The 26,831-nt window shown below is 44.1% G+C and overlaps 1 protein-coding gene across 1 annotated transcript; it reads right to left on the reverse strand.

Annotated features, from left to right (window-relative positions):
• Positions 1-303: 303 nt before the first annotated feature.
• LOC144683637 (transmembrane protein 263) lies at positions 304-26,831 on the reverse strand. Its single transcript, XM_078546871.1, has 3 exons — positions 26,709-26,831; positions 7,948-8,029; positions 304-2,398 (listed from the first exon to the last, which is right to left on the reverse strand). The coding sequence occupies exons 1-3, from the start codon at positions 26,715-26,717 to the stop codon at positions 2,106-2,108; spliced, it is 384 nt and encodes a 127-aa protein (XP_078402997.1). The 5' UTR covers positions 26,718-26,831; the 3' UTR covers positions 304-2,105.

Below are 26,831 nucleotides of genomic sequence, written 5' to 3' on the forward strand. Positions count from 1 at the left end.
CATCTTAGATCACAAACTAGTTCACCACAAGGAATATGTTCCACAATCTTAAGGGACAGTAACACCAGCTAGGCACACACGTCACGGACTCACGGTTAACACACAGATCATTCATGACCTTCAGAGATGGGAGGAAGAAAATCAGAGCATCAGGCCAATAGTGAGATTGTCAAATGCAGATCACTTGCTTTAACATACATCAGGGTTGCCAACCCTCTCGGATTGTCCTGGAGTCTCCTGGAATTAATGATTAATCTCCCAGACCATCTGAGAGAAAAATCATTGGGGTTTTCTCTTCTCTTTAGTATTGGTTGGACTCACAATAAACAACAGGCTCAGAACAAGGCCCTGGCACATGAGTGCTCTATGTAAAACCATGATAGATAGAGCAGTTTCTGGAGCACGGAGGATTGTGGGTATTGCAGTAACCATTATTGACCAATTGCCTCACAGGATGATCAATAACTGGAGGGTGGGGGCTGGGCAATGAAAGAAGGAGGTCATGTGATAAAGCTTTCCAGAATACAACCCAAGCACAGTTGACAACAACACAAGCACATTGGAGGTCAGGAACTATGCACAGCCACCTATAGGTAACCTACCTTCCCTCAATATTATTACATATAAACACGCAATATTGAGGCAATTGCAGACAGAGGAGTGTTTTTTTTTTGGATTACCATTTACTTTGGCCTTCAAAGTGACAGACTGGTCATTTAAACAAACAGCAATTCCTACTTATATTTGATATGGCTTGAGGGGCTGAATGAACTACTTTTGTTCCTGTGCTATTAATATAATTTCCTTTCCTGCTTCTGAAGTTGGTAATGTCAGAACTCAATCCAATGTTCCAGTCTATTGCAATTCCTGCTCGAGCTTCAATAAGCACTGTGTAAAACCCAACCTTAGAACATGTTTTCATACAAACAACTTTAACTAGACAGGCTGCCGCGTTTCAGACCAGCTGAGTACCAGGCTGAACGTTGCACAAACCAGCTGACCCCTGGGAGACAGCCTCACCTTTTGTCCAATTCTGTTATTTATGATGCACGGGCAGTGGGAAGCAACAGCTCTGATATTAGGGGGAGTATTTCTGTTAACTTACAGACATCTTTGAATAAGGGCCAAGAACATTGCTAGCTGGGTGGATGAGGGGGTTAATCCTGTTCAACCCACTGCTTGCTTGCAGCAGAGGGAGCTTTGCCTTCAATCATGCTGTAGTTGAGAGTGACACTCAGTGTGTGAAATGGAGTGTCCCCTTCCCCAACACCAACAGTGGTCACCTAGAAAATTCACCAAAAACAAAAGCAACAGTAAAACGTTTTCCTACAGCTTTGACCATGGAGATAAGACTGAAATATTGACAGCTCAGTCCCAATGATTGACAGCTGAGGGCAGTTCTGGTTAACTGGACCTCCTCAGTGAAGGTGAGGAAAAGCAAAACAAGAAGCTAGAAACTGAAAGGATGACAATTCATTTTGAACAAAATTAATTCCCTGTCAAAACTCGCTGGGGTTGTAGCTCTTTAAACTTTACCATAGTTTCATGTGGTGTATTCAGCCTCACACACTGCACCTCTTTAACATTAGGAAACCCACACTATACTCTCATCCAGAACAGAGTGTGATTAAGCCTGAGCACTTTAATTGTTACAGCATCTAGCTTGCAATCAAACATGCGAATCCAGTCAACGCCAGTATACTTCATCTTGGGGCTTGGTGGGGGAGGAGTGTGTTAGTTGGGAGTGAGGCAGGGCACATCTCCCAAGGCAACGGCAGTGCTCAGAACGCCCCCTGCCCCTATCCCTCTTGGGTGTTTTGAAAAGATTTAAGCTTCTCTTATGCAATTGGCTTTGGTTCCATGGAGGGATCAGCTCCCCAGGTGACCCAGATTGATGCTCCTCTGTGTACCTCCACTCAGATAAACTTGTACACTGCAAACAAGAGCCAGTGTGAGAGGCTGATACTTTAAAAGATCCGACTACAAGCTCCCAGCCAAAAGGATGAACGCAGCAATCCCTCCCCGCCCGCACCCCTCCCCTACCCAACAGGTCTAGCACAGTCCAAGTGATGTGTGTCCATATCAAGTCCTCTTCCATTGGCTCTTTAGTCAGATTTGTCCTTCTTCTTGGAAGTGAAAGGCACTTTACCAGCCACAGTGGACCCCACCGTCGAGACACCTCCTGCCACAGCTGACACGCCACCCTTCACTAGTCCCACACCAACCGCTGGCACTGAAGTGACGGCTGTCTTGGTTACTGCTAGCCCTTTGCCGCCGAGCCAAACCACACCACCCACTGTGGCACCAACAGCTCCCTTGGTGATGTTGTAGAGGCCACCAGTCACTTTCCAGATCATTCCACCTTCTGTTTTAGGATGATCCTTTGAGGAGTCGGGAACTGGAAAAGAAGAAAGTCATTGGCCAGGTCAAAACAAAGCCTTTCTGCCCAGGGCCACTGGAGAGTGACCAGCAGCAACAACCCCACCAATTCTTTTAATTTCTCCCTCACCCAAGGCCAACTGAAAGGAAATAACTTATATTTACACTGCCTTTCACAACCCCAGGTCATCCCCAAATACTTTACAGCTAATTAAATACTTACGAAATGCAGGAAACATTACAATTTCTGCACAGTAAGATCCCATGAACAGAAATGAAAGAATGATCAGATAATCTGTTTTTAGGTGTTAGCTGACAGATAAATATTGGGCCAGGACCACCAGGGAGAAATGCTCTACTCTTTTTTGAATGGCGCCATGGAATATTGTTTGTCCACCTAAGAGGCAAACAGGTCCTTGGTTTAACATGACAGTGAATCACTTCCTCACTACTGCAGGGTCAGCCTGAATTATGTGCTCGAGTCTCTGGTGTGGGCCCTAAATCCAGCTCCTGACTCAGAGGTGAGTGTGTTCAGCACTGAGCCACAACTGACATTTGGCCAAACCTCACCAAAAGCTGCCTGGGTCATCATCATCTAACTTCAGGAACCAGGGATTGATTTACTTTCTGTTTAACCATAAAGGTGAATGTTTCATTTCAAAGAATCCAGCTGGCCTCACATTCACCACCATCAGACCATCTCCATGGACGTCACAGTCACAAGAAAACCTGACAACATGAAACTCAGTTCTAGCATTCTGCTGTGACCTGGACTCAGACAGTGCCACGGATTATATGCAGGTTAACAAGAGTAAAATAGTGCAGATGCTAGGGTCTGAAATAATAACAGAAAGTGCTGGAAGAGCTCAGCAGGTCTGGGATTATCTGTAGAGAAACATAGTTAATGTTTCGAGTCCAATATGACTCCTGGACACCAAACGTTAACTCAGTTTCTCTCTTCACAGATGCTGCCAGACTTGCTGAGTTTTTCCAGTAATGAGGTTTTAAACACCCAGCTGGATAGAGTTTTTATTAAAATATTTGAACAGGTTACATAGGCCGGACTTGCATTCTATCGAGTTTAGAAGATTGAGGGATGATCAAATTGACGTGTCTTAGATGATTAAAGAATTTGATAGATAGAAACTATTTCCTCTGGTGGGGGGGGATCCAGAACAGGAGGACATAACATAACAATTAGAGTCAGACCATTCATGGTTGACGTCAGGAAGCACATCTTCACACAAAAAGTAGAGGAAGTCTGGAACTCTCTTTTGAACAAAGTTTCTGCTGCTCAATTGAAAATTTCAAAACAGAGATTGTTAAATTGTTAATATGGGTGGGTACATTGGGTTTTTAAATATTCATTCAAGGGATGTAGGCATCGCTGGCTGGGCGAGCATTTATTGTCCATCCTTAATTGCCCGTGAGAAGGTGATGGTCAGCTGCCATCTTGAACCGCTGCAGTCCATGTGGTGTAGGTACACCTACAGTGCTGCTAGGGAGGGTGTTCCAGGATTTTGGCTCAGCGACAGTGAAGGAAACGGCGATATATTTCCAAGTCAGGATGGTGAGTGGCTTGGAGGGGAACTTCCAGGTGGTGGTGTTCCCATGTATATCTGCTGCCCTTGTCCTTCTAGATGTCGTGGGTTTGCATGGCACTGTCTTAGGAGGGTTAGTGAATACCTGCAGAAGGTACACACTGCCGCTACTGAGCGTCAGTGGTGGAGGAAGTGAATGTTTGTGGAAGGTTGCTTTTTCCTGGATGGTGCTAAGCTTCTTGATTGTTGTGGGAGCTGCACTCATCCAGGCAAATGGAGAGTATTCCATCAGTCTCCTGACCTGTGCCTTGTAGATGGTGGACAGGCTTTGGGGAATCAGGAGGTGAGGTACTCACCACAGGATTCCTAGCCGCTGACCTGCTGTTTAAGCCACAGTATTTATATGGCTAGTCCAGTTCAATTTCCAGTCAATGGTAAACCCCCAGGATGTTGATGGTGGGGGATTCAGTGATGGTAATGCCATTGAATTTCAAGGGGCGATGGTTAGATTCTCTCTTGTTGGAGATGGTTATTGCCTGGCACTTGAGTGGCGCGAATGTTACTTGCCACTTGTCAGCCCAAGCCTGGGTATTGTCCAGGTCTTGCTGCATTTGGACATGGACTGCATCAGTATCTGAGGAGTCACGAATGGTGCTGAACATTGTGCAATCATCAGCGAACATCCCCATTTCAGACCTTATGATGGGAGGAAGGTCATTGATGAAGTAGCTGAAGATGGTTGGGCTTAGGATACTAGGGTGAATGGAGTAAGCCCTCTCTTCAAGTTGCCCCATTTTAAGCTGTTTCAATTTAACCTTTAAGGGTCAGTTAATGGGCCAGGTATGCATGTTTAGCATCGTGAGTTTTGTTTGAATCTTGCTTCGTGCCAGGTTTTCTGTAGGGTCGTGTGACCCAATCAGCGCCATTTTGGAGCAGCTTCTCCCTCTCATTGACACTCCCAGCCACTGATCCTCCCAGTCGCTGACCGATCCTCCTTCTTGCTGACCCTTCTGGTCGCTGGCTAACACTCCCAGTTGCTGGCCAACCTCCTTCTTGCTTCCATTCTGGTCGCTGGCCAATCTTCCCATTACCCAATTCCCCCAGTCCCTGAACCTTGCAGTCTTGACCCTCCCAGTCGCTGACTGAACCGACACTTGCTGACCCTTCTGGTCGTTAGCCAACCCTCCTATTCCCCAACTTTCTTGGTCCCCAACCCTCCCGCTGAGGGCTTACCTCCGCGGCTCTGCAACACGAAGCTGCTCTCGGCCAAAGCTTCCTGCCTCTTGTTACTCACCTCCCCAGCCCTCGCTCACAACGAGGGTTAGGGAGAGGGAAGCGGTCAGCAGTAGAGCTGGGGAGGGGAAGGGTCAGGGAGTGGGAGGGTCCGGGAGCACAATCGTCAGTGACCAGGGAGCGGGAGATGCGAGGAGTGGGAGCTGTGGTGTATGGGAGGATTGGCGACCAGGAGGGGCAGCATGTGGGAGAATAGTAGAAATGGTTAGCGTATTCCCTTTATATGTTTAAATTTATTTTATTTTAAAGTTATTCCACTTATGACTATAGTAATTTAACAATTACACTATTTCAACTTACATAAGAACATAAGAAATAGGAGGAGTGGGCCATTCAGCCCTTCGAGCCCGCTCTGCTGATCTTCTACTTTAACACCGTTTTCTTGCACTATCCCCGTATCCCTTGACGTTTTTAACATAGAAATCTATCGATATCAGTCTTGTACATACTCAACGATTGAGCCTCCACAGCCCTCAGGCATGGAGAATTCCAAAGATCCACCATCCTCTGAGTGAAGAAATTCATCCTCATCTCAGTCCTAAATGGCCTGCCTCTTATTCTGAGACTGTTTCTACTGCTTCTAGAAACCCCTAGCCAGGGGAAACATCCTTCGTGCATCTACCCTATCGAGCCTTGTCAGAATTTTGTATGTTTGAATGAGATCACCTCTCATTCCTCTAAACCCCAGAGAATAAAGGCCCAATCTATTTAATCTTTCCTCATAGGACAACCCCTTCATCCCAGGAATTAACTTAGTGAACATTCATTGCACTCCCTCTATGGCAAGAATACCTTTCCTTAGGTAAGGAGACCAAAACTGCACACAGTACTCAGGGTGTGGTCTCACCAAGGCTCTATATAATTGCAGTAAGACATCTTTACTCCTATACTCAAATGCTCTTGTAATAAAGATCAACATACCATTTAGCTTCTTAATGTCTTGCTGCACATGCATGTTAGCTTTCAGTGACTCATGAACAAAGACACCCAAGTCCCTCTGAAGTTCAATACTTCCCAGCCTCTCACCATTTTAGAAATACTCTGCATTTCTGTTTTTCTGACCAAATTAACAAGAACATAAGAAATAGGAGCAGGAGTAGGCCATTCGGTCCCTCAAGCCTGCTCCGCCATTCAATAAGATCTTGGCTGATCTGTCCCGGGCCTCAACTCCTCTTTCGTGCCAGATCCTCATAGCCCTCAGCTCCCTGATATTTCAAAAATCTATCTATCTCCTCTTTAAATACTTGCATTGATTTAGCCTCCACAGCTCTCTGGGGTAGAGAATTCCAGACATTCACTACCCTCAGAGAAGAAATTCCTTCGCATCTCAGTTTTAAATGAGTGTCCCCTTATTCTGTAACTATGTCCCCTAGTTCGAGATTCGAAGGTGGAAACACCTTCTCAGCATCTATCCTGTCAAGCCCCATCAGAATCTTGTACGTTTCAATAAGATCACCCCTCATTCTTCTAAACTCTAATGAATAAAGGCCTAACCTGTTTAGCCGTTCTTGATAAGTCAACCCCTTCATCCCAGGAATCAGCCTAGTGAATCTCTTTTGAACTGCCTCCAATACCAGTATATCCTTTTATAAATACGGGGACCAAAACTGTACAGTTCTCCAGGTGCGGCCTCACCAACACCCTGTACAATTGTAACAAGACTTCCCTCTTTTTAAACTCCAACCCCCTAGCAATACAAGCCAAAATTCCATTTGCCTTCTTAATTACTTGCTGAACCTGCATGCTAACTTTTTGTGTTTCATGCACAAGAACATACAGATCCCTCTGTGCTGCACTTTTTGGAGTTTCTCTCCATTTAAATAATAGTCTGCCTTTTGATTCTTCCTACCAAAGTGCATGACCTCACACTTTCCTATATTAAACTCCATCTGCCAAGTTTTTGCCCACTCACTCAACCTATCTTTATCCCCTTGCAGATTCCTTATGTCCTCATCACAACATGCCCCTCCACCTATTTTTGTATTGTCACCTAATTTGGATACCTTACACTCTGCCCCCTCCAAGTCAATAACATAGATAGTAAATAATTGAGACCCTAGGACTGACCTTTGTAGCACTTCACTGTCATTCCAACCTGAAAAAGACCCATTAATCCCAACTCTGTCTTCTGTGGTTAACCAATCCTCAATCCATGCTAATACATTACCTCCAATAACGTGGGCTTCTATCTTGTGCAATAACCATTTATGTGGTACCTTATCGAATGCCTTCTGGAAATCCAAATACACCGGTTCCCCTTTATCAGCTCCGCTTGTCATATCCTCAAAGAACATGGTATAATGTTTTAATTTTTTTTCTGACAAGAAAGGTCCTCAGAACCTAAATACAATTTTTACATTGGTTGTAATGGGAAAATCTGATTCGCTTAATGTTGTTTCATTTAAAGTTATACTTTTCAAGATTACAACTACAATGTTAAGTGAGGAATTACTATACAGACCAGCCATGATCCAACTGAGGACTAAATGGCCGATTGCTGACCCTGTTCATGAATATGTGCTTATTGTGAAATGACTCTCTATCTCAGCTAATTCCAGTGGCTAGGCCAAGTGATGGGGAAGGTGCTTTACATGGGCTGGGGCCTGTAACTGAATATCTGGTTTCCATAACTGAAGCATGTTGCACAGCACAAGACAATGTTAATGAGATAATAAAATTAAGTATTTGATTCACATTTTTCACTTGTCTTCAGTTAGCAGATTAACCTCCTTACCTTCAGTTGGTTCACTATCGAGAGCTTCCTGCTCCTGCTTGCTTTGGGATGGTGATCGGTTCATTTCTGTACCATTCACAACCTGAAATGACAAGGACAGGAAGGGGTGAATTCTACTAGGAACTCCCTTGGAACAGTAAGATACATAGATCAAGAGAAGGCTGCTTGAGCAATCAGGCCATTACTTTGACAGTCTGGGTACAAATTACCCGTTCAGCAATTCTACCCATTGTCCCAAGGTTACACAAAGTTGCTCTCCCATCTCATACAAAATCTACATGCTCCAAACTGCAATCAACTGCAATATCTGGACATTTGTTATATTACCCCTTCTGTTGCTAAGAACACAAGGACATAAGAAATAGGAGCAGAAGTAGACCATTTGGCCCGTTGATCCTGCTCTGCCCATCGGTACGATCATGGCTGATCTTGGATTTCAAATCCATTTTCCCACCCGCTCCCCATATCTCTTAATTCCCTGTGAGACCAAAAATCTGTCTATCCCAGCCTTAAATGTATTCAACAATGGAGCACCCACAGCCCTCTGGGGTAGAGAATTCCAAAGATTCACAACCCTTTTAATGAAGAAATTTCTCCTCACCTCGGTCCTAAATGATCTGCCCCTTATCCTGAGACTGTGTCTCCATGTTTTAGATTCCCCAACCGGTGGAAACAATCTCTCAGTGCTCACCCTATCAACCACCTTCAGAATTTTGTAGGCTTCAATGGGATCATCTCTCATTCTGAACTCCAAAAACATAAGCCTTTCAGTTTGCTCTGACTTTGTTAAAGTACATAAAGCATATGCTACAGGCTCCTCCACACCATCTTCCATTGTGTGAGATAACACCATACATAACCCCTATGGTGAGGCATCACATGCTAAACCCAAGTGTCCTTGGATCATAATGGATCAAAGCAGCATCACTCCGCTTCTTCAAATGCTTTCTGACACTCCACAGACCACTCCGAAACTGTTCCATCTTTAAGCAGTTAATACTATAGAGTGAACGTGTTAGCTAAGCAAGGGGTGAACTTAGAACATTCATAGACATCGTTGTGTATTATCCTAAATTCTTCTTTGTTCTCTGGCCTCAGCTTTCAAAATCTCCTAAAACTTCTCCTTTGGGTGGATACCTTCTCTACTATTTGGTGATCAGGTATGTTGCACTTGACAGAATGAAGCAACACTTGTGCTTTTTTGTGTTAATGCTGTACCCTTGAAATCGATCTAGGGCTTTGTTCAACCCTGCAACGTGCCCATCATCTGTTTTGCTGCTAATCAGAATATCATCTTAAACAGCATACTCTCTATCAGCCCACTTAGCACCTGATCCATGTGTCTCTGGAACTCTGCGGGAGCAGTAGGCACCCCAAATGGTATCCTTTAATTCTGATACAACCCTTTGTATGTATGAATGGTCAGAAGTTACTTGCTCTTGTCAGTTAGTTCTACATTGTAAGTATGCATTTGACAAGGCTATCTTATTGAACACCTTCCCATTTGCTAAATCAGAAAAAAATCTTTACTGGTAGGCAGTGGTTGTTGGTTTTGTCATATTGTATTCTGCGCCATTTTACATTTTAAATGTATACCTTGTTTTTTAAGTGGGGAGGGAGAGCATTTTGTTATATTGCCCTCTCTGCTGCCCTCTCTGTTGGGGAGGTGTAAATAAAGTTGGTTCAATAATGGCTGCCTGCAGTTGAACATGTGTTAATCTTACTCAGTGCAATGCACATCACAAACCAATGTCAGCTTTGACATCTTCCTATCTCTATAAACTCCTACAACCCTGAGAGCTCTTTATTCCTTCAATTCTGGCCTCTTGTGCATCCTGATTTTCATTGCCCCATCACTGGCGGCTGTGCCTTCAGCTAACTTTGCCCTATGCTCTGGAATTCCCTTCCTAAACCTTCTGACCCTCATTCCTCCTTAAAGATGTTCCTTAAAACCTACCTCTTTGACTAAGTTTTAGGTCATCTATCCTAATATCCACGTGGCTAGGTGTCAGCTTTGTCTGATATCACTTGTGAAGTGCCTTGATATGTTACAGGGGATATGTAAATGCATGTTTTATTTCCCTTTTTTGTTCTTTCATGGGATGTGGGCATCACTGGCAAGGCCAGCATTTGCTACCCATCCCTATTGCCCTCGAGAAGGTGGTGATGAGCACTCTAGAACCGCTGCAGTCCATGTGCTGTAGGTACAACACAGTGCTGTTAGGGAGGGAGTTCCAGGATTTTGACTCAATAACAGTGAAAGAATGGCAATATAGTTCCAAGTCAGGATAATGTGTGTTTTGGAGGGGAAATTGCAGGCATGTGGAGGTGATCCCATGCATCTGCATTTATATCATGCCTTTAACACAGCAAAACCCAAACTCAGAGTTTTACTGAGGTTGGGGAACCATAAGTCATGAGGATTGCATGGAGAAATATCTGGAATACACACCTCAAAGGTCAAACAGTCTGACGTGCTGATGGTCACTCATCAGGCTGGGAAGAGATGCAGGAAGTGTGAGATTCTCCTGTGGGCACTACTGTGGCAAATATGTTTTCAATACACTGTACATGTTGCAGGGGCCAGGGCAGATGGAGGCATTTAAATCCAATTAATTAAACAAATCTGAACTAAACAGTTAGTCTCAGTAATGGTGACCATGAAACTACCAGATTGTTGTAAAACACATCTAGTTTACCAATGTCCTTTAGGGAAAGAAATCTGCCGTCCTTGCCTGGTCTGGCCTACATGTGACTCCAGACCCACAGCAATGTGGTTGATTCTTAGCTGCCCCTGAAATGGCCCAGCAAGCCACTCAGTTGTATCAAAACTGCTACAAAGAAGATAAATAAGAATAAAACGACAAAGCCACACTCTGCCCAGTCGACCCTGCAAAGTCCCTGCAAAACATCTGGGGGCTTGTGCCAAAATTGGGAGAGCTGTCAACAGACAAGTCAAGCAACAGCTGGACATAGTCAGATTCACCAAACTATAACTTACAGTCAATATCCCAGACACCACTATCACCATCCCTGGTTATGCCCTGTCCCACTGGCAGGATAGATCCACTAGAGGTGGCGGCACAGTGGTATATGGTCAGGAGGGAGTGGCCCTGGGATTCCTTAACATTGACTCCAGACCCCCAGTCTCAATGAATCAGCTCAAACATGGGCAAGGAAACTTCCTGCTGATTACCACCTTTCCCCAGCTGATAAATCTGTGCTCTATATTGAACTCAACTTGGAAAAAGCACTAAGGGTTGCAAGGGCAAGAATGTACTCTTGGTGATGGACACTGAAGAACACCACCCAGAATGGCTCAGTATCACCCTTACTCACCCAAGCTGGCTGAGTCCTGAAAGACTTAATTGCCGGACTGAGCCTGTGGTTGGTGGTAAGAACACCAGCATGAGGGAGAAACCTACTCAATCGCGTCCAATCTATCTGTCATAGTTGCATCTGCCCATGACTGTATTGGTAGGAGTGATCACCACACAATCCTTGTGGAGTCAAAATCCCTCATCATGTTGTGTGACGCTCCCACTGTGCTAAACGCGATAGAGTCAGATAAGATCTAGCAGCTGTTTTCAACCATAATATGTAATCTCATGGCCTGGCATCTCCCTCACTTTACCATTATCATCAAGCTGGGGAATCAACACTGCTTCAATGAACATTGCTGCAGGGTATGCCAGGAGCAGCACCAGGCATACCTAAAAATGAGGCGTCAGCCTGGTGAAGCTACAATGCAAGGCTACTTGTATGCTAAACTGAAGAAGCAGCATGCAATATGCAGAATTAAGCGATCCTTGAACCATAGATCTCAGCTCAGATCTAAGCTTTGCAGATCTGCCACATACAGTCATAGATGGTGGTGGATAATTAAACAACTAACAGGAGGGTGAGGCTCCACAAATATCCCCAGCCTCAATTATGGCAAAGTCCAGCATGTCAATGGAAAATACAAGGCTGAAGCATTTGCAATCATCTTCAGCCAGAAGTGTCGAGTTGATGATCCATCTCAGCCTCCACCTGAGGTCCCAGCAATCATAGAAACTGTACCTCAACCACTTCAATTCACTCTGCAAAATATCAAGAAACAGCCAAGTGCACTGGATACAGCAAAAACCGTATCACAACAACATCCCAGCTATAACACTAAAGACTTGTGCTCCAGAACTAGCCACGCCCCTAGCCAAGCTATTCCAGTACCGCTACAACACTGGCATCTACCCAGCAATGTGGAAAATTGCCCAGGTATGTCCTATCCACAAGAAGCAGGACAAATCCAACCTGGCCAATTACCGCCCCATCAGTCCACTCTCGATCATCAAAGTGATAGAAGGTGTCACTGACAGTGCTATCAAGTGGTACTGACTCAGCAATAACTTGCTCACTGATGTTCAGTTTGTGTTGCACCAGGGCCATTCGGCTCCTGATAGCACTTCAGCCTAGATCCAAACATGGACTAAAGAGCTGAATTCCAGAGGTGAGGTGAGAGTAACTGCACTTAACACCAAGGCAGCATATGACTGAGCATGGTTAAGGAGCTCCAGTAAATTGAAGTCAATGTGAATCTGCGGAAAATCTCTCTACCTAACACAAAGGAAGATGGTTGTGGTTGTTGGAGGTCAATCATCTCAGTCCCAGGACATCGCTGCAGGAGATCCTTAGGGCAGGGTTCCAGCTGCTTCATCAATGACCTTCCCTCTATCTTAACTTGAGAATGGGGGATTATTGCTGATGATTGCACAGTGTTCAGTACCATTCGCAACTCTTCAGATAATGAAACAATTTGTATCCACATGCAGGAAAACCTGGACAGCATTCAGGCTTCAGCTAAGAAGTGGTAAGTAACATTTGCAGCACCTGGTTATGACCATCTCCACCAAGAGAGGATCTAACTGTCTTCCCACAATGTTTAAAGGTGTTACCTTTGCTGAAACTCACACTAATCAACAGCCTGGGGTATTTCATTGACCAGAAACTTAACTGAGCCAGCCACATGGCTCCATGAGCAGGTCAGAGACTGAGAATTCTGCAGTGAGTAATTCATCTTCCGATTCCCCAAAGCCTGTCCACCATCTAAAAAGGCACAAGTCAGGAGTGTGATGGAATATTTTCCACTTGCCTGGATGACTGCAGCTCTATCAACACTCAAGAAGCTCAACACCATCCAGGACAAAGCAACCCACGTGATTGGCACCCCATGCACAACCTTAAATATTCACTCCCTCGACTATTGGCACACAGTGGGAGCAGTGTCTACCAAGGTTCCTTCATCAGCACCTTCCAAACCCATGACCTCTACCACCTAGAAAGACAAGAGCAACAGACACATGGGAACACCATTGCCCGCACATTCCCTTCCAAGCCACAAATCATCCTGACTTGGAAATATATCACCGTTCCTTCACTGTCGCTGGGTCAAAGTCCTGCAACGCCTTCCCTAACAGCACTGTGGGTGTATCTACATCACATGGACTGCAGCCATTCAAGATAGCTCACCGCCACCTTTTCATGGGCAATTAGGGATGGTCAGCGACACTCACAGCCCATGAAGGAATTTAAAAAAACACATTTCTAGAGTATTGATCTAGGAACTCTGTGCTCTCCTCCTTTCAAAAAAATCTCTTCTTTGACCAAATGTTTGGTTACCCCTCCAAATATCTCCCTTTGTCCAACATTAGTTTTTGCCTGACTGTGCTTCCGGGAGGCATCTCGAGTATTTTTCTGTTTAGATGGTACTACACAAATGTAGTTTGGGGCCTGTTGTATTTTTATTTTGATCTTGTGGGCGAGACTAGAATGAGGGGACACAGTTTAAGAATAAGAGGTCTCCCTTTTAAGACAGTGATGAGGAAAATTTGTTTTTGCTCAGAGGGCCATTAGTCTGTGGAATTATCTTCCTCAGATAACAGTGGGACTGAGCCATTGAATTTATTCAAGGCTGAGTTGGATAGATTTTTGATTGACAAGGGAGTCAAGGGTTATGGGGCGGGCGGGGGGTGGCAAACAGGAAGGTGGAGTTGAGACCACAATCAGATCAGCCATGATCTTACCAAATGGCCGAACAGGCTCAAAGGGCCAAATGGTTTATTCCTGCTCCTATGTTCCTATCCCCCTTTGCTTTGGTCATTCTCTCATGTGTACCAAATACCTTTTCTGATGAAGGATGAAACATTGAACTGTCTTGTCAGAGAGTAATAGAGCTGTTGTGTTTTTCCAGTTGTTCAGATGTGAAATACAACCTGTGCTTTAACAAGCTCTCGGCTACAGAAGCAGGAAGCTGTCCTGATTACTTTCTAATCAGCAGTCCCACAATTAACTGAACTCAAAGGCCACCTTTTATCTATGGCCAACAAACCTGTGGAGCAGGGAACTCGTGAACCTTGCCTGGCACCCAGTGATAACAAAATATGGCAGACAGTGTTGCAATCTGTCTTGGAACTCTGAAATGCCTCAAAGTGACTGCACTTAAATAGTTAAGCAGAAAGGTGATCTAAAGAAATTGGAAAACTATGAGAATGTGTGTTGTCACATTTTACATATATTCCCTCTGGCCTTCAACAGGGAAAACAGAGCCACATTTTCAGTGCACCACATCATCAACCACCAAAGATATCACTGGGATTTCAGTATCCTGTCAAGTTTTCAGACTTTTTGGTTAATCATGAAAAGTTCTAAGCAGTAGAATGAACACCCTATCCTTTGACACTGGTGTTGAAGGATTTTCAGCTGCATAACTAGGGTGCAGAACTGGAGATTATAGTCGAACACTGGAAGTGATTTACATGCTAACCCAATTCTCAGTCCTAACCACTGTATAATGACACTACAACAGCTTGCCATTAATGTAGTAAAATGCCCAAGGTGCTGCCTGGGAGTGTAATCAGACAAAGACTGACACAGAGTCCAAAAACAGACACTAGGACAGGTGACTAAAATCTTGGCAAGTTTTAAGAAGGATCTTAAGATGGAAGACTGAAGTGGAGGCAGAAGGAGGATTTCCAGCACTTTGGGCCTTGGTATTTGGCATGGCGAATGGTGGAATGAAGGTTACAGGGGATCCACAAGAGATCAGAGCTGGAGGAACACAGTGATCTCAGATGGGTGCTGTGTTATAGGTGATAGAGGCCATGGTAGGGTTGTCAACACTCCAGGATTGGTCTGGAGACTCCAGAAATTGAAGATCAATCTCCAGGATACTGCTGTGTGCAATCCTGGAGAAAAATCATCGGGACCTGATTTTTTTTTTCTTTGAACATTTTTTTTTACCAGATATCAAAATATTGAAAACGGGAAAAGGCTGTTGGCTGACAATTGGTTAATGAGTCTTTTTGCTTTCCAATCGGTGTAGGAAGGCAGTACATCACAAGGATAGATTTTTAAAAATCATTTACGGGATGTCAGCGTTGCTGGCTAGATCAGCATTTATTGCCCATCCCTAAGTGCCCTTGAGAAGGTGGTGGTGAGCTGCCTTCTTGAACCGCTACCGTCTCAAGGGCAATTAGGGATGGGCAATAAATGCTGGCCTAGCCAGCAATGCCCACATCCTGTAAATGAATAATTTTTAAAAAGCTGGAACGGGGTGGGGGGGCAAGTCATGTGACGAAACCTCCAGGAATACGTTTAATCACAGTTGGCCTATGACCCTATCCATGGAGGGATTTAAACTCAAGAATGTGTTCAAGAATTTTAGAATCTCTTGACCAAAAGCCAATTCAGGTCAGTGAGCACAGGGTGATAGGTGAACGAGACTTGGTGCAAGTTAGGATAGGGAGCAGAGTTTTGGATGAGCTCAAGTTAATGAGGATGAGAGTTCAGCCAGAACTGAGATCATTGGAATAGTTGAGTCTGGAGGTAACAATGCACAAATGAGGGTTTCATCAGGAGAAGAGTTGAGGAAGGGCCAGAGACAGCTGATGTTACCAAGTGGATGGTCTTGGTGATGGAGATGATGTGTGGTCAGGAACCCAGCTCAGATCAAATTATCATAGAGTCACAGAGTCATTATGGCACAGAAGGAGGCCATTCAGCCCATCTGTAAAGAAATCTAATCAATCCCATTCCCATCCCAATCTGTCCCCATAGTCCTGAGAGTTTATTTCCCTCAAGTGTCCACTGCCTATCCGATTTCATTTTGCTGTCACCGATCATTACTGCTTCCGCCGCCCTCATAGGCAGCCAGTTCCAGACCATTACCACTCACTGCATAAAGAGGTTCTTCCTCACATTCCACCTGTATCTCTTCCAAATAAATTAAATCAGTGTGCCTGAGTCCTCGTACTATGGACTACATCAAGATTGCAAATGGAATGGAATCAATGTCAAGAGAACAGAACTTGTGGAAAGGGGGCAACAGACAATGGCTTCAGTCTTATCAATGTTTAATTGGAAGAAGCTGCAACTTATCCTGTGCTGGAGGTTAATCAAGCAGTTTGGCACACAGAAATGATAGAGGGTTCACAAGAGGTTATGGTGAGGTGGAGTCATGTAACGTCAGTGTATCTGTGCATCTGACATATTTTTGGTGACGTGCAGTGGGGCAGCGTGTAGGCAAGAGCAATCCGATTCAGCTGTATAAATCTAAACTCTAACCCATATCTCAAGCAACATGGTACAGTGAACAAAGGAGGATGGTTGTGGTTGTTGGAGGTCAATTACCTCAGTCCCAGGACATCACTGCAGGAGTTCCTCAGGGCAGTGTCCTAGGCCCAAACATCTTCAGCTGCTTCATCAATTACCTTCCCTCCAATATAAAGCTCAGAATTGGGGATGTTCACTGATGGTTGCACAGTGTTCTGTACCATTCAAAGCTCATCAGATAATGAAGCAGTCTGCCCCCATATACAGCAAGACCTGGACCATAATACACAGGAGCAGAAATTAGGCCATTCGGCCCATCGAGTCTGCTCCACCATTCAATCATGGCTGATAAGTTTCTCAACCCCATTCTCCCACCCTCTCCCCATAACCTACAACATCCAGGCTTGGGTTGATAAATGGCAAGTAACAGTTGTGCCATACAAGTGGCAGAGAATGATCATCTCCAACAAGAGAGAATCTAACCATAATCCCTTGCTGTTCAATGGCATTACCATCACTGAATCCCCCACCATCAACATCCTGGGGGTTACCACTGACCAGAAACTTAACTGGACCAGCCACATAAATACTGTGGCTACAAAAGCAGGTCAGAGGTTGAGAATTCCGCAGCAACTATCTCATCTCCTGACTCCCCAAAGCCTGTCCACCATCTACAAGGCACAAATCAGGAGTGTGATGGAATACTCCCCACTTGCCTGGGTGAATGTAGCTCCATCATAATCTAAGATAAAGCAGCCGTTTAATGGGCATCCCATCCACCAACTGAAACATCCACTTCCTCCACCACCGACACACAGTAGCAGCAGTGTGTACCATTTACAAGATGCACTGCAGCAAGTTACCAAAACTCCTTCAACACCACCTTCCAAACCTGCAGCCTTACACCTGAAAGGACAAAGGCAGCAGATGCAAGGAACACGACCACCCTCCAAGCCACACACCATCCTGACTTGGAACTGTATTGCCATTCCTTCACTGTCACGGGGTCAAAATCCTGGAACTCCTTTCCTAACAACACTGTGGTTGTAACTACACCACATGGACTGCAGTGGTTCAAGCAGGCAGCTCACCACCACTTTCTTGTGGGCAACTAAGGAAGGGCAACAAATGCTGGTCTTGCCAGTCATGCTTATGAACAAATAATAGAAAATTAATCCAAACCTCATAGGCCAATGGTATATAGTAACACTAACGCAAACCTCACAGGACAACACAGCAGAACATTGGTATGTTCTCCTCCTTAAAGCTAAATTGCAGCACTTAGCTAAACATAGAATTAAAAATCACGACAGTGTTATTCATAATAATGTTAGACTCCAATTTAATCCAGAAAAAAACTTGACACCCTTCTTTAAAAGCATCCCAGAAACATGGCGCTTCTGCGGCAGCCCTGAAGCAGAAACAACAGACATTAAAAATGTTTGCACGCTCCACATGCAACACTGGGCTATGAAAGAGTCAGAATGAAATGTATTTAGAAAAAAAATGATTGAAGGCAATGTGTGTAGACATTCTGAAGAAAATAAATCAGGGCTAACATGGCCGCACTCTGTTTACTGTGTGGATTGGGGGACTTATGAGTCTAGCAAGCAACAAAGACCAGTACCCGAGCATGATCGGCCCATTCACCAAAGTGGAAAGAACTAGATACAAGCCATACACCAACATCCCTGAAGAAAGCTGGTTCAGTGTGGGGGTTTCAGAGTGTGGGGACTTGGGGGTGGGGATGGTGTTCAGGGGATGTTGATGAGAGTTCCGATGTGTTGGTTGATATTGGGTTTAATGAGGCTGCTCTAAAATGGAAAATAATAAAACTCAGATCTTGCTGCAGGATTCGAGTGCACGCTATTCCAAGTATGTTTGTTATGTGAAGCATTGGACTGTTCTGGACAGAGTCAGAGGTTACACAGTCATTCAAGCCAGACAACTGCAACAGCAAGGTGACCCAGACAGAGGCAGAAATGGAAACTGAGTCATAATGTTTAAACTAACATTTCAACAGCTTCAGTCTCCCCCAGTAACCTCAGCCTTTCCACATCTCTCCCAATATATCTTTGACCCATCATTTACCCTCTGTAAACTTGAGGTCATCTAAATATCTGCTGCCCTTGTCTTAAGTCGCACCAAGTCTCGTTAACCTATCATATCCCTGTGCTCGCTGACCTGAATCCAGCAATGTTTGATTTTGAAATTCTCATCCCTGTTTTCAATTCCTTCCATACCCTCTAACCTCCCTTTCTCTGTAGTCTCTTCCATTCCCACAACTCTCCCAAGATATCTGCACTCCTCTAATTCTGGCATCTGGAGCATCCCTGATTTTAATCGCTGCACTATTGACAGCCGTACCTTCAGTTGCCTGGGCCCCAAGCTCTGGAATTCCCCCGCTACACCTCTCTGCCTCTCTACCTTACTTTCCTCCTTTAAGACATTTCTTGAAACCTACCTCTTTGACCAAGCTTTTGGTCATCTGACCCAATATTTCCTTTTGAGTGTTGGTGTCATATTTTGTTTTATAATGTTCCTGTGAAGCACTTTGGGAAATGTTATTATATTAAAGACGCCATGTTAATGTAAATTGTTCTTGCTGTTGTTATTTGAGTGGATCTCTCGCCTGTTGACAGACTTGGTAGAAGATTAGCTACGATCATAGTGAAATGTGGAACAGGCTCAAGGGGCCGAATGGCCTACCATTGTTCCTATTTCTTATGTAACATATGTAACCTGTTCAATGTGGATCTCATTGGAGACAACGGGATGAAAAATCAGGTGGCTTGTATCATAATAGTTAATCTGCTTCTCCAGGTTAGTGTCCAGGCAGTGAAGGTAAAAATTACCCTCCAAATCCCTTTCTTTGTTCAACTGCACGTCCAAAAAAGCATCCAGTGCAAACCATCACGCACCTATAAGATGTTGAATCGATGTTAGTTGTTTCAGTGCTTGGCTGAGGAGCACAGTTTTTAGAACCTTTGCTCCATTTCCCTTGATATCACTACTTACAAAAAATCTACTGACCTCAGCCTTGGACATTTAATTTGCCCCTCGGCCTTCAGTCTTTTTGGGAGAGAGTTCCAGATTTCCACTACTCTTTGTGAACCCGAATGTGCTTCCTGATTTCCTTCCTGCAAAGCCTGGCTCTAATTTTAAGATGGTGTCCTCTTGTTCTGGATTCCTTCATGCAGAGGAAATAGTTTCTCGATATCTGCCTGATTGAATCCTTCTATCATTTTAAATACCTTGGTTAGACCTCTACTCAATCACAAACTCAAAAGGATAGAAGCCAATTTAATGTCTCATTCAAAAAATAGCACCTCTGACAGTGCAGCACTCCCTCAATACTGCACTGGAGTGAGAGCCTGGATGATAAACTGAAGTCACTGGAGTGAGACTTTCTGACTCAGAGGCAATGGTGCTACCAGTAATGCTTTCTACAAAGTTAAGAGGTGGAGGAAAATTAAGATGGCAGCAGTCTCAGTAGCACGAGGTAATTCCTCCAACAATGGGAAGTAAATATACTGTAGAGTTGAGAGCCACTGGGTTTGCCTGCATGAACATGCAGCTTATTTCCAAACCTACATGGGATTACCCATATAACTATTAAAGCTCAGTGCTCCTGTACACGTGGAGCACTCATGAACAAGTGCCCGAGCCAAAATCTCCAAACTCTCAGCTTCACAGATTAGTCCCTTGGTTACATTTTAGAGCAACAGCTCCCTACAGCACACACAAAATTCATCGTTTATCAGATAAACAAGAGTCAGAGAGTGCATTAGTAATTTTATAATTAAAAAATGCTATTTAAACTCATAGCGCATGGTGACATCATGAAGGTATTCATGTATTCACAGTAGTGTATGGGAACTGACTCCCACAGCACTAACCTCTGTGACAGTTTAACTCTGAAATGGTGGGATGTGTAGTGCAGAGGTAATACCTATGATCTTTCAAAACTGAATTCAAATGCAAAAAATGTGACGACCTTCACTAGTTAGCTTATTTGTATCCTGGTTAAATACTGCTAACTAGTGGGTGGATCTTATTAAAACCAGAACAGCAAGACTAACTGGCCCAATGGCTCAGTTGGTGATAGCAGCAATGACTATATAGAGAGCAGGAAGATTCCAGATTGAATCCCTGATCTGTCCTGAGGGCACGACTGCAGGCACCATAAATGGCCAAATTAAAACTGAGAAAGGGAGGGTAGGAAAACATCCAATTGCACAAAGATCCTGCTGCTGATCACCATCCCTGTTGGAGTATGTGTAAATATGTGCACATCTGAGTGTGTGAATGTCTGTGTGTTATATTTATGCATATATTATGTGTATGTGTGTACGCATGTAGTGTGTATTTGTGTGTGTTATGTAAGTGTATGAGAGAGAGATAGGCAGATTTAGATGCATTGAGCTTAGCTATTTTGTTATTTTCTTCTTTCTCGTTGCACCCATAATCAAAACTTGCCCCACACTTGACTGCCACACTCACATGTGAGGAACGGCCACTTGGATGAGGAATGGGGCTGAGAGAACTGCCTGAACTGGGAACCAATAATGGAACATAGCCCCAGTGAAAATCAGTGCCTTTGAAGAAGAGAAAGTGGGGGACACACTGAAAAGAAAAGACACAGATGCATTCATGATGTCAAGTATGACAGAGTTTATTATTAGCACCCAAAAGTGCCCCCTCCCCTCCAATATACTAACATGGTGAAACAAAGCAGCAAAGGCCAATGCTTCTCTTCTTGCAAAGAGCTCATACTTAAACATTTGTGAAATTATTACTGTGCAATGTTCTGCTGGGGCTGGGACAGAAGGGACTACTTGTCCCAAAGGTCTGATCTATCACTGTCTAGCCATGTGACATATCTGTATCATGTACTGATCTGTGCACAACAAACTCCAAATATGTAGGCAGGTGTGTTGCTGTGAACCCAGCAAGAGCCAAATGCCCCTCACCCCATGTCACAGTGCAAACACAGGAGCATTGGGAACTCAGCAGACCTCACCTTTGTTTAATTGCCATACGCTGATATTCAACTGCACCAGCACAAGACTGAATGGGACACATGACTAGAAGACATAATTCTGCCTCTTGCATCTGTTCCACTATTCAATTAGACCATGGCAAAAGCAACTGGCAAAAAAAAATACCGCCAATTTGCTCATTCCACAAACCCAAGCACTGAAACAGCTAACATCTATTCAACACCTCATAGGTTAAGAGTTATGGAAGGCTAACAGAAATTTATTTCCTTTCATCATGGTTATGTGCAGAAACCCAATATTGCCAGGATTAAGAGTCAACAAACCAAAGTGTTGAGCATTCCACATTAAGTAATAATGGATGACACACTCCCTCCCAGCAAGGAAGCTCGCAAAGCCCCATGTTTGTGCAAGGCGTACGAAACAATGCACTTAGTCGTATTGGGAAGTGCACTAGTTGTCTGAAACACAAATAAGTCTCAAGAGGATCTGCTCTCAAGAGGATAGAAGGCCCATGTAGAGGAACATGCAACTTGTCAGCCACACTGTAATACTTCAGATTTAAGACTCTTATTCTCATGTTCCAATACCTCAATGGCTTCATCCATCCCTATCTCTGTAACCTCTTCCAGCCACACAATCCTTCAACGGACTCTGTGCTCCTCCCATTCTGGCCTCTTGTGTATCTCAAATTTTCATTGCACCACCATTGTCAGTCATGCCTTCATCTGTCTTGGTCTCAAGCTCTGGGATTACATCCCTAAAGCTCTTCTCACCTCTATCCCTCCTTCCTCCTTCACAACCCTACCTGACCAAGGTTTTGGTCATGTGTCTTAAGATCGCCTCATGTAGCTCAGAATCAAATTTTATCTGATAATGCTCCTGTGAAGCATCTTAAGACATGTTAATACATTAAAAGTACTATCTTAATGCTAGTTGTTGTAGTTGCTGACATTCTACGTGTTCAACACAGATGTCCATAGTGCTGTACAATAGACATAATCTTCACCAACTGCACAGCCCAGATAGAAGTGTAAGGAGAGGTCTTGACAAAAAAACTCAGCGACCAACCATCACTGCCACCTTCCCTTTATCTCATCAATCCATTTTGCACTTTGGCCTTGAATCTTGCAGGTAATTTAAAGAAAGTTCTCCTATTCAATGCCTAGATTCTTTGAACTGTCAACATGAATTGAATAAATGTAACGTGGAAAGGATCTTTACTGTCACCACAGGGGGAAGATAAGAAATATCTTCAGCATTAATCTGCCATTAATAAAATCATTGCTGACCTTTGGCTTCAACTCCACTTTCCCACCTGTTCCCCGTATTCCTTTTTTCCCTTAGAGTCCAAAAATCTATTGATCTTAAGCCTTAAATAATTCAATGACTAAGCATCCATAGCTCTCCGGGAGAGAGAATTCAAAAGGGTCACAGCCCACTGAGTGAAAAAACTTTCCCTCATCTCAGTCCCAAATGGTCAACCCCTTCATCATGAGATGGTGCCTCCTACTTCTGGATGTGCTAGCCAGGGGAAACAACTTCTCAGTGTCTATCCTGCCAAGCCCTCTCAGGATCTTGCATGTTTCAATGAAATCATCTCCCATTCTTCTGAATTCAAGAGATTATAGGCCCAATTTACTCAATCTCTCCTCAAACCTTTCATCCCAGGAATCAATCTAGTGAATCTTTATTACATTCCCTCTGAAGGCAAGTATGTCCTTCCTTAGGTACAGAGATCATAACGGTACACAAGACCAACAGAGCACAACTAAAAAAGAAATAAGGAGGGAGAAGATTAACTATGAGGGTAAACTAGCCAGTAATATAAAAGAAGATTGCAAGAGTATTTTTAGATATATAAAGGGTAAGAGAGAGGCAAAAGCGGACATTGGGCCACTGGAAAATGACGTTGGAGAAGTAGTAGTGGGGAACAAAGAAATGGCGAAGGAACTGAATAGGTACTTTGCGTCAGTCTTCATGGTGGAAGACACGAGTAACATCCCCAAAGTTCAAGAGAGTCGGGGGGCAGAGGTGAGTATGGTGGCCATTACCAAGGAGAAGGTGCTAGGAAAACTGAAAGGTCTGAAGGTGGATAAATCACCTGGACCAGATGGATTACACCCCAGAGTTCTGAAGGAGATAGCTGAAGAGATAGTGGAGGCGTTAGTGGTGATCTTTCAGGAATCACTCGAGTCAGGGAGGGTCCCAGAGGACTGGATAATCGCTAATGTAACCCCCCTGTTTAAGAAGGGAGTAAGACAAAAGACGGGAAATTACAAGCCGATTAGCCTGACCTCGGTCGTTGGTAAGATTTTAGAGTCCATTATTAAGGATGAGATTTCAGAATACTTGGAAGTGCATGGTAAAATAGGGCAAAGTCAGCATGGTTTCATCAAGGGGAGGTCATGCCTGACAAATCTGTTAGAATTCTTTGAGGAGGTAACGAGTAGGTTAGACAAAGGAGAGCCAATGGATGTTATCTACTTGGACTTCCAGAAGGCCTTTGACAAGGTGCCGCACAGGAGGCTGCTCAGTAAGATAACAGCCCATGGTGTTAGAAGCAAGGTACTAGCGTGGATAGAAGATTGGCTGTCAGGCAGGAGGCAGAGAGTGGGGATAAGGGGGTCCTTCTCAGGATGGCGGCCGGTGACTAGTAGAGTTCTGCAGGGGTCAGTGTTGGGACCACAACTTTTCACTTTATACATTAATGATCTAGATGAAGGAACAGAGGGCATCCTGGCTAAGTTTGCAGATGATACAAAGATAGGCGGAGGGACAGGTAGTATTGAGGAGGCGGGGAGGCTGCAGAAGGATTTGGGCAGGTTAGGAGAATGGGCAAAGAAATGGCAGATGGGATACAACGTGGGGAAGTGTGAGGTCATGCACTTTGGTAGGAAGAATAGAGGCATAGACTATTTTCCAAATGGGGAGAGAATTCAGAAATCTGGAGTGCAAAGGGACTTGGGAGTCCTAGTCCAGGATTCTCTTAAGGTTAACTTGCAGGTTAAGTCGGTAGTTAGGAAGGCAAATGCAATGTTGGCATTTATTTCAAGAGGACTAGAATATAAAAGCAGGGATGTGCTGCGGAGGCTTTATAAGGCTCTGGTCAGACCACATTTAGAATATTGTGAGCAATTTTGGGCCCCGTATCTCAGGAAGGATGTTCTGGCCCTGGAGAGGGTCCAGACAAGGTTCACGAGAACGATCCCAGGAATGAAAGGCTTAACATATGAGGAACGTTTGAGGACTTTGTGTCTATACTCGATGGAGTTTAGAAGGATGAGGGGGGATCTGATTGAAACTTACAGAATACTGAAAGGCCTGGATAGAGTGGACGTGGGGAAGATGTTTCCATTAGTAAGAGAGACTAGGACCCGAGGGCACAGCCTCAGAGTAAAGGGAAGACCCTTTAGAACAGAGATGAGGAGAAACTTCTTTAGCCAGAGAGTGGTGAATCTATGGAATTCATTGCCACAGAAGGCTGTGGAGGCCAGGTCATTGAGTGTATTTAAGACCGAGATAGATAGGTTCTTGATTGGTAAGGGGATCAAAGGTTACGGGGAGAAGGCAGGAGAATGGGGTTGAGAAACTTATCAGCCATGATTGAATGGTGGAGCAGACTCGATGGGCTGAATGGCCTAATTTCTGCTCCTATGTCTTATGGTCTTACTCCAGGTCTGGTCTCACAGAGCCCTGTACAATTGTAGCAAATCTTCCTTATTCTTGTTGCCAACCCCTTTTCAACAAAGGCCAACATAGTACCAGCCTTCCTGACTGCTTGGTGTACCTGCATGTTAACTTTCTGCATTTTGTGTACCCAAACCCCTCTGGACACCAACATTTAACAGTTTTTCACCATTTAAAAAAAACTAGGTTTTTCTAGTCTTCCTTCCAAAATGAATAGCCTCACATTTCCCCACGTTATATTCAATCTGCAACCTTTTTGCACACTCACTAAACCTGTCTATATCACTTTGCAGAGTCTGTGTCTTCCTCAATGCTTACTTTCCCACCTAGCTTTTTATCATTAGCAAACTTGGATACATTAAACCCAGTCCCTTCATCTAAGTCATTAATATAGATTGTAAATAGCTGAAGTCCCAGCACTGATCCTTGCAGTGCCCCACTCATAAGTTTGTCAATCTGAAAATTACCTGTTTGTTCCTACTACTCTGTTCTTTGTCCTTCAACCAATTCTTTTGTCATGCTAATAAGTTACCCCAAACTTTAGTGTGCCATCTTATGGAATGCCTTTTGAAAATCCAAATACTGTATACTACATCCACTGGTTCCCCTTATCTATGCAAGAAAGGCCATTATAACTGGGTCCCAAAGAACTGTTTTGAAGTACAATCGTCAACTAGGACACCCCTTTCTCCCAATCCCCCAGCAATATGGATTAACAACTGAGGTAGACATCTGTCAATTGATAGCTGAGATCCCATGTTGAGCTGTGTAATGCTTTCAACCACCGATAACAGGATCCAGAATAATCCAAGAGCAGATGCTGTAAACTCGGTGTAAAAAAAAAATATGGGGCACAAAACAAAGAGATGAGACACCGAAACAGACAAAGGCAATTCCGGCACAAGGGCTCTCTATGAGGAAAGAAATCTCTTTCAACGCCAGAGCCCGGTCGGATCTTCCCCTTGGTGACATGGCACTGCTGACTTGTCACTGTGGAGCTGAGATGACGGAATGGGGCAAACTGCGTTTGAACTGGACACAAAATCTAAGTGTTTGCGTAAACTCATTTCACTTGTTGGCGCAAACACCACGCAGAAATGCAAAGTACACTGAAATGCACAGACGTGTCGCTTTCATCTCGAGTTATAGCACCGCAAAACTGACAAATACCCTCCTCTCCCACTCCAAACAAAAGTAAACATTTGGCAATATGTCCCTCGTGAAGATCCTCAGCTTCTTAAACCTGGGCAAACAGTCTACCAATTCTCCCATTCTTTGGAACCACGGTGACAAAAACATTCGGGAATTTTTTTTAAATATTGCAACTAACTGTGCTGATCAGGTTTTTTTTGAAAAAAGGAACATTTTAAACTTGCAAATCTGAGAACTTTCTTCAAACAAAGAGTTGTGTTTTTCTCTTTGTGATAAGAGAAAATAAAAATCTGAGAGACACAAAGCCGAGGGCGACCCTCCTGCTCCTACCTTCACCATTCTGTGCCTTCCTCCCCTCGCTGACTGTTCCTGTGATCGGGATAATGCTGCTATCCCGGTCCGGCTCGCTCTCTCTCTCACTCACTCCAGTTCCAGCTCTGCCCTGGATCAGCG

Source organism: Cetorhinus maximus, chromosome 8 (assembly GCF_964194155.1).
Source record: "Cetorhinus maximus chromosome 8, sCetMax3.hap1.1, whole genome shotgun sequence".
NCBI classification, from domain to species: domain Eukaryota; kingdom Metazoa; phylum Chordata; class Chondrichthyes; order Lamniformes; family Cetorhinidae; genus Cetorhinus; species Cetorhinus maximus.

Coding starts and splice junctions, on each gene's coding strand:
- LOC144683637 (XM_078546871.1), bottom strand. Junction 2,399..7,947: donor CGATAGTGAACCAACTGAAG/GTAAGGAGGTTA, acceptor CTTCTTTTCCAG/TTCCCGACTCCTCAAAGGAT.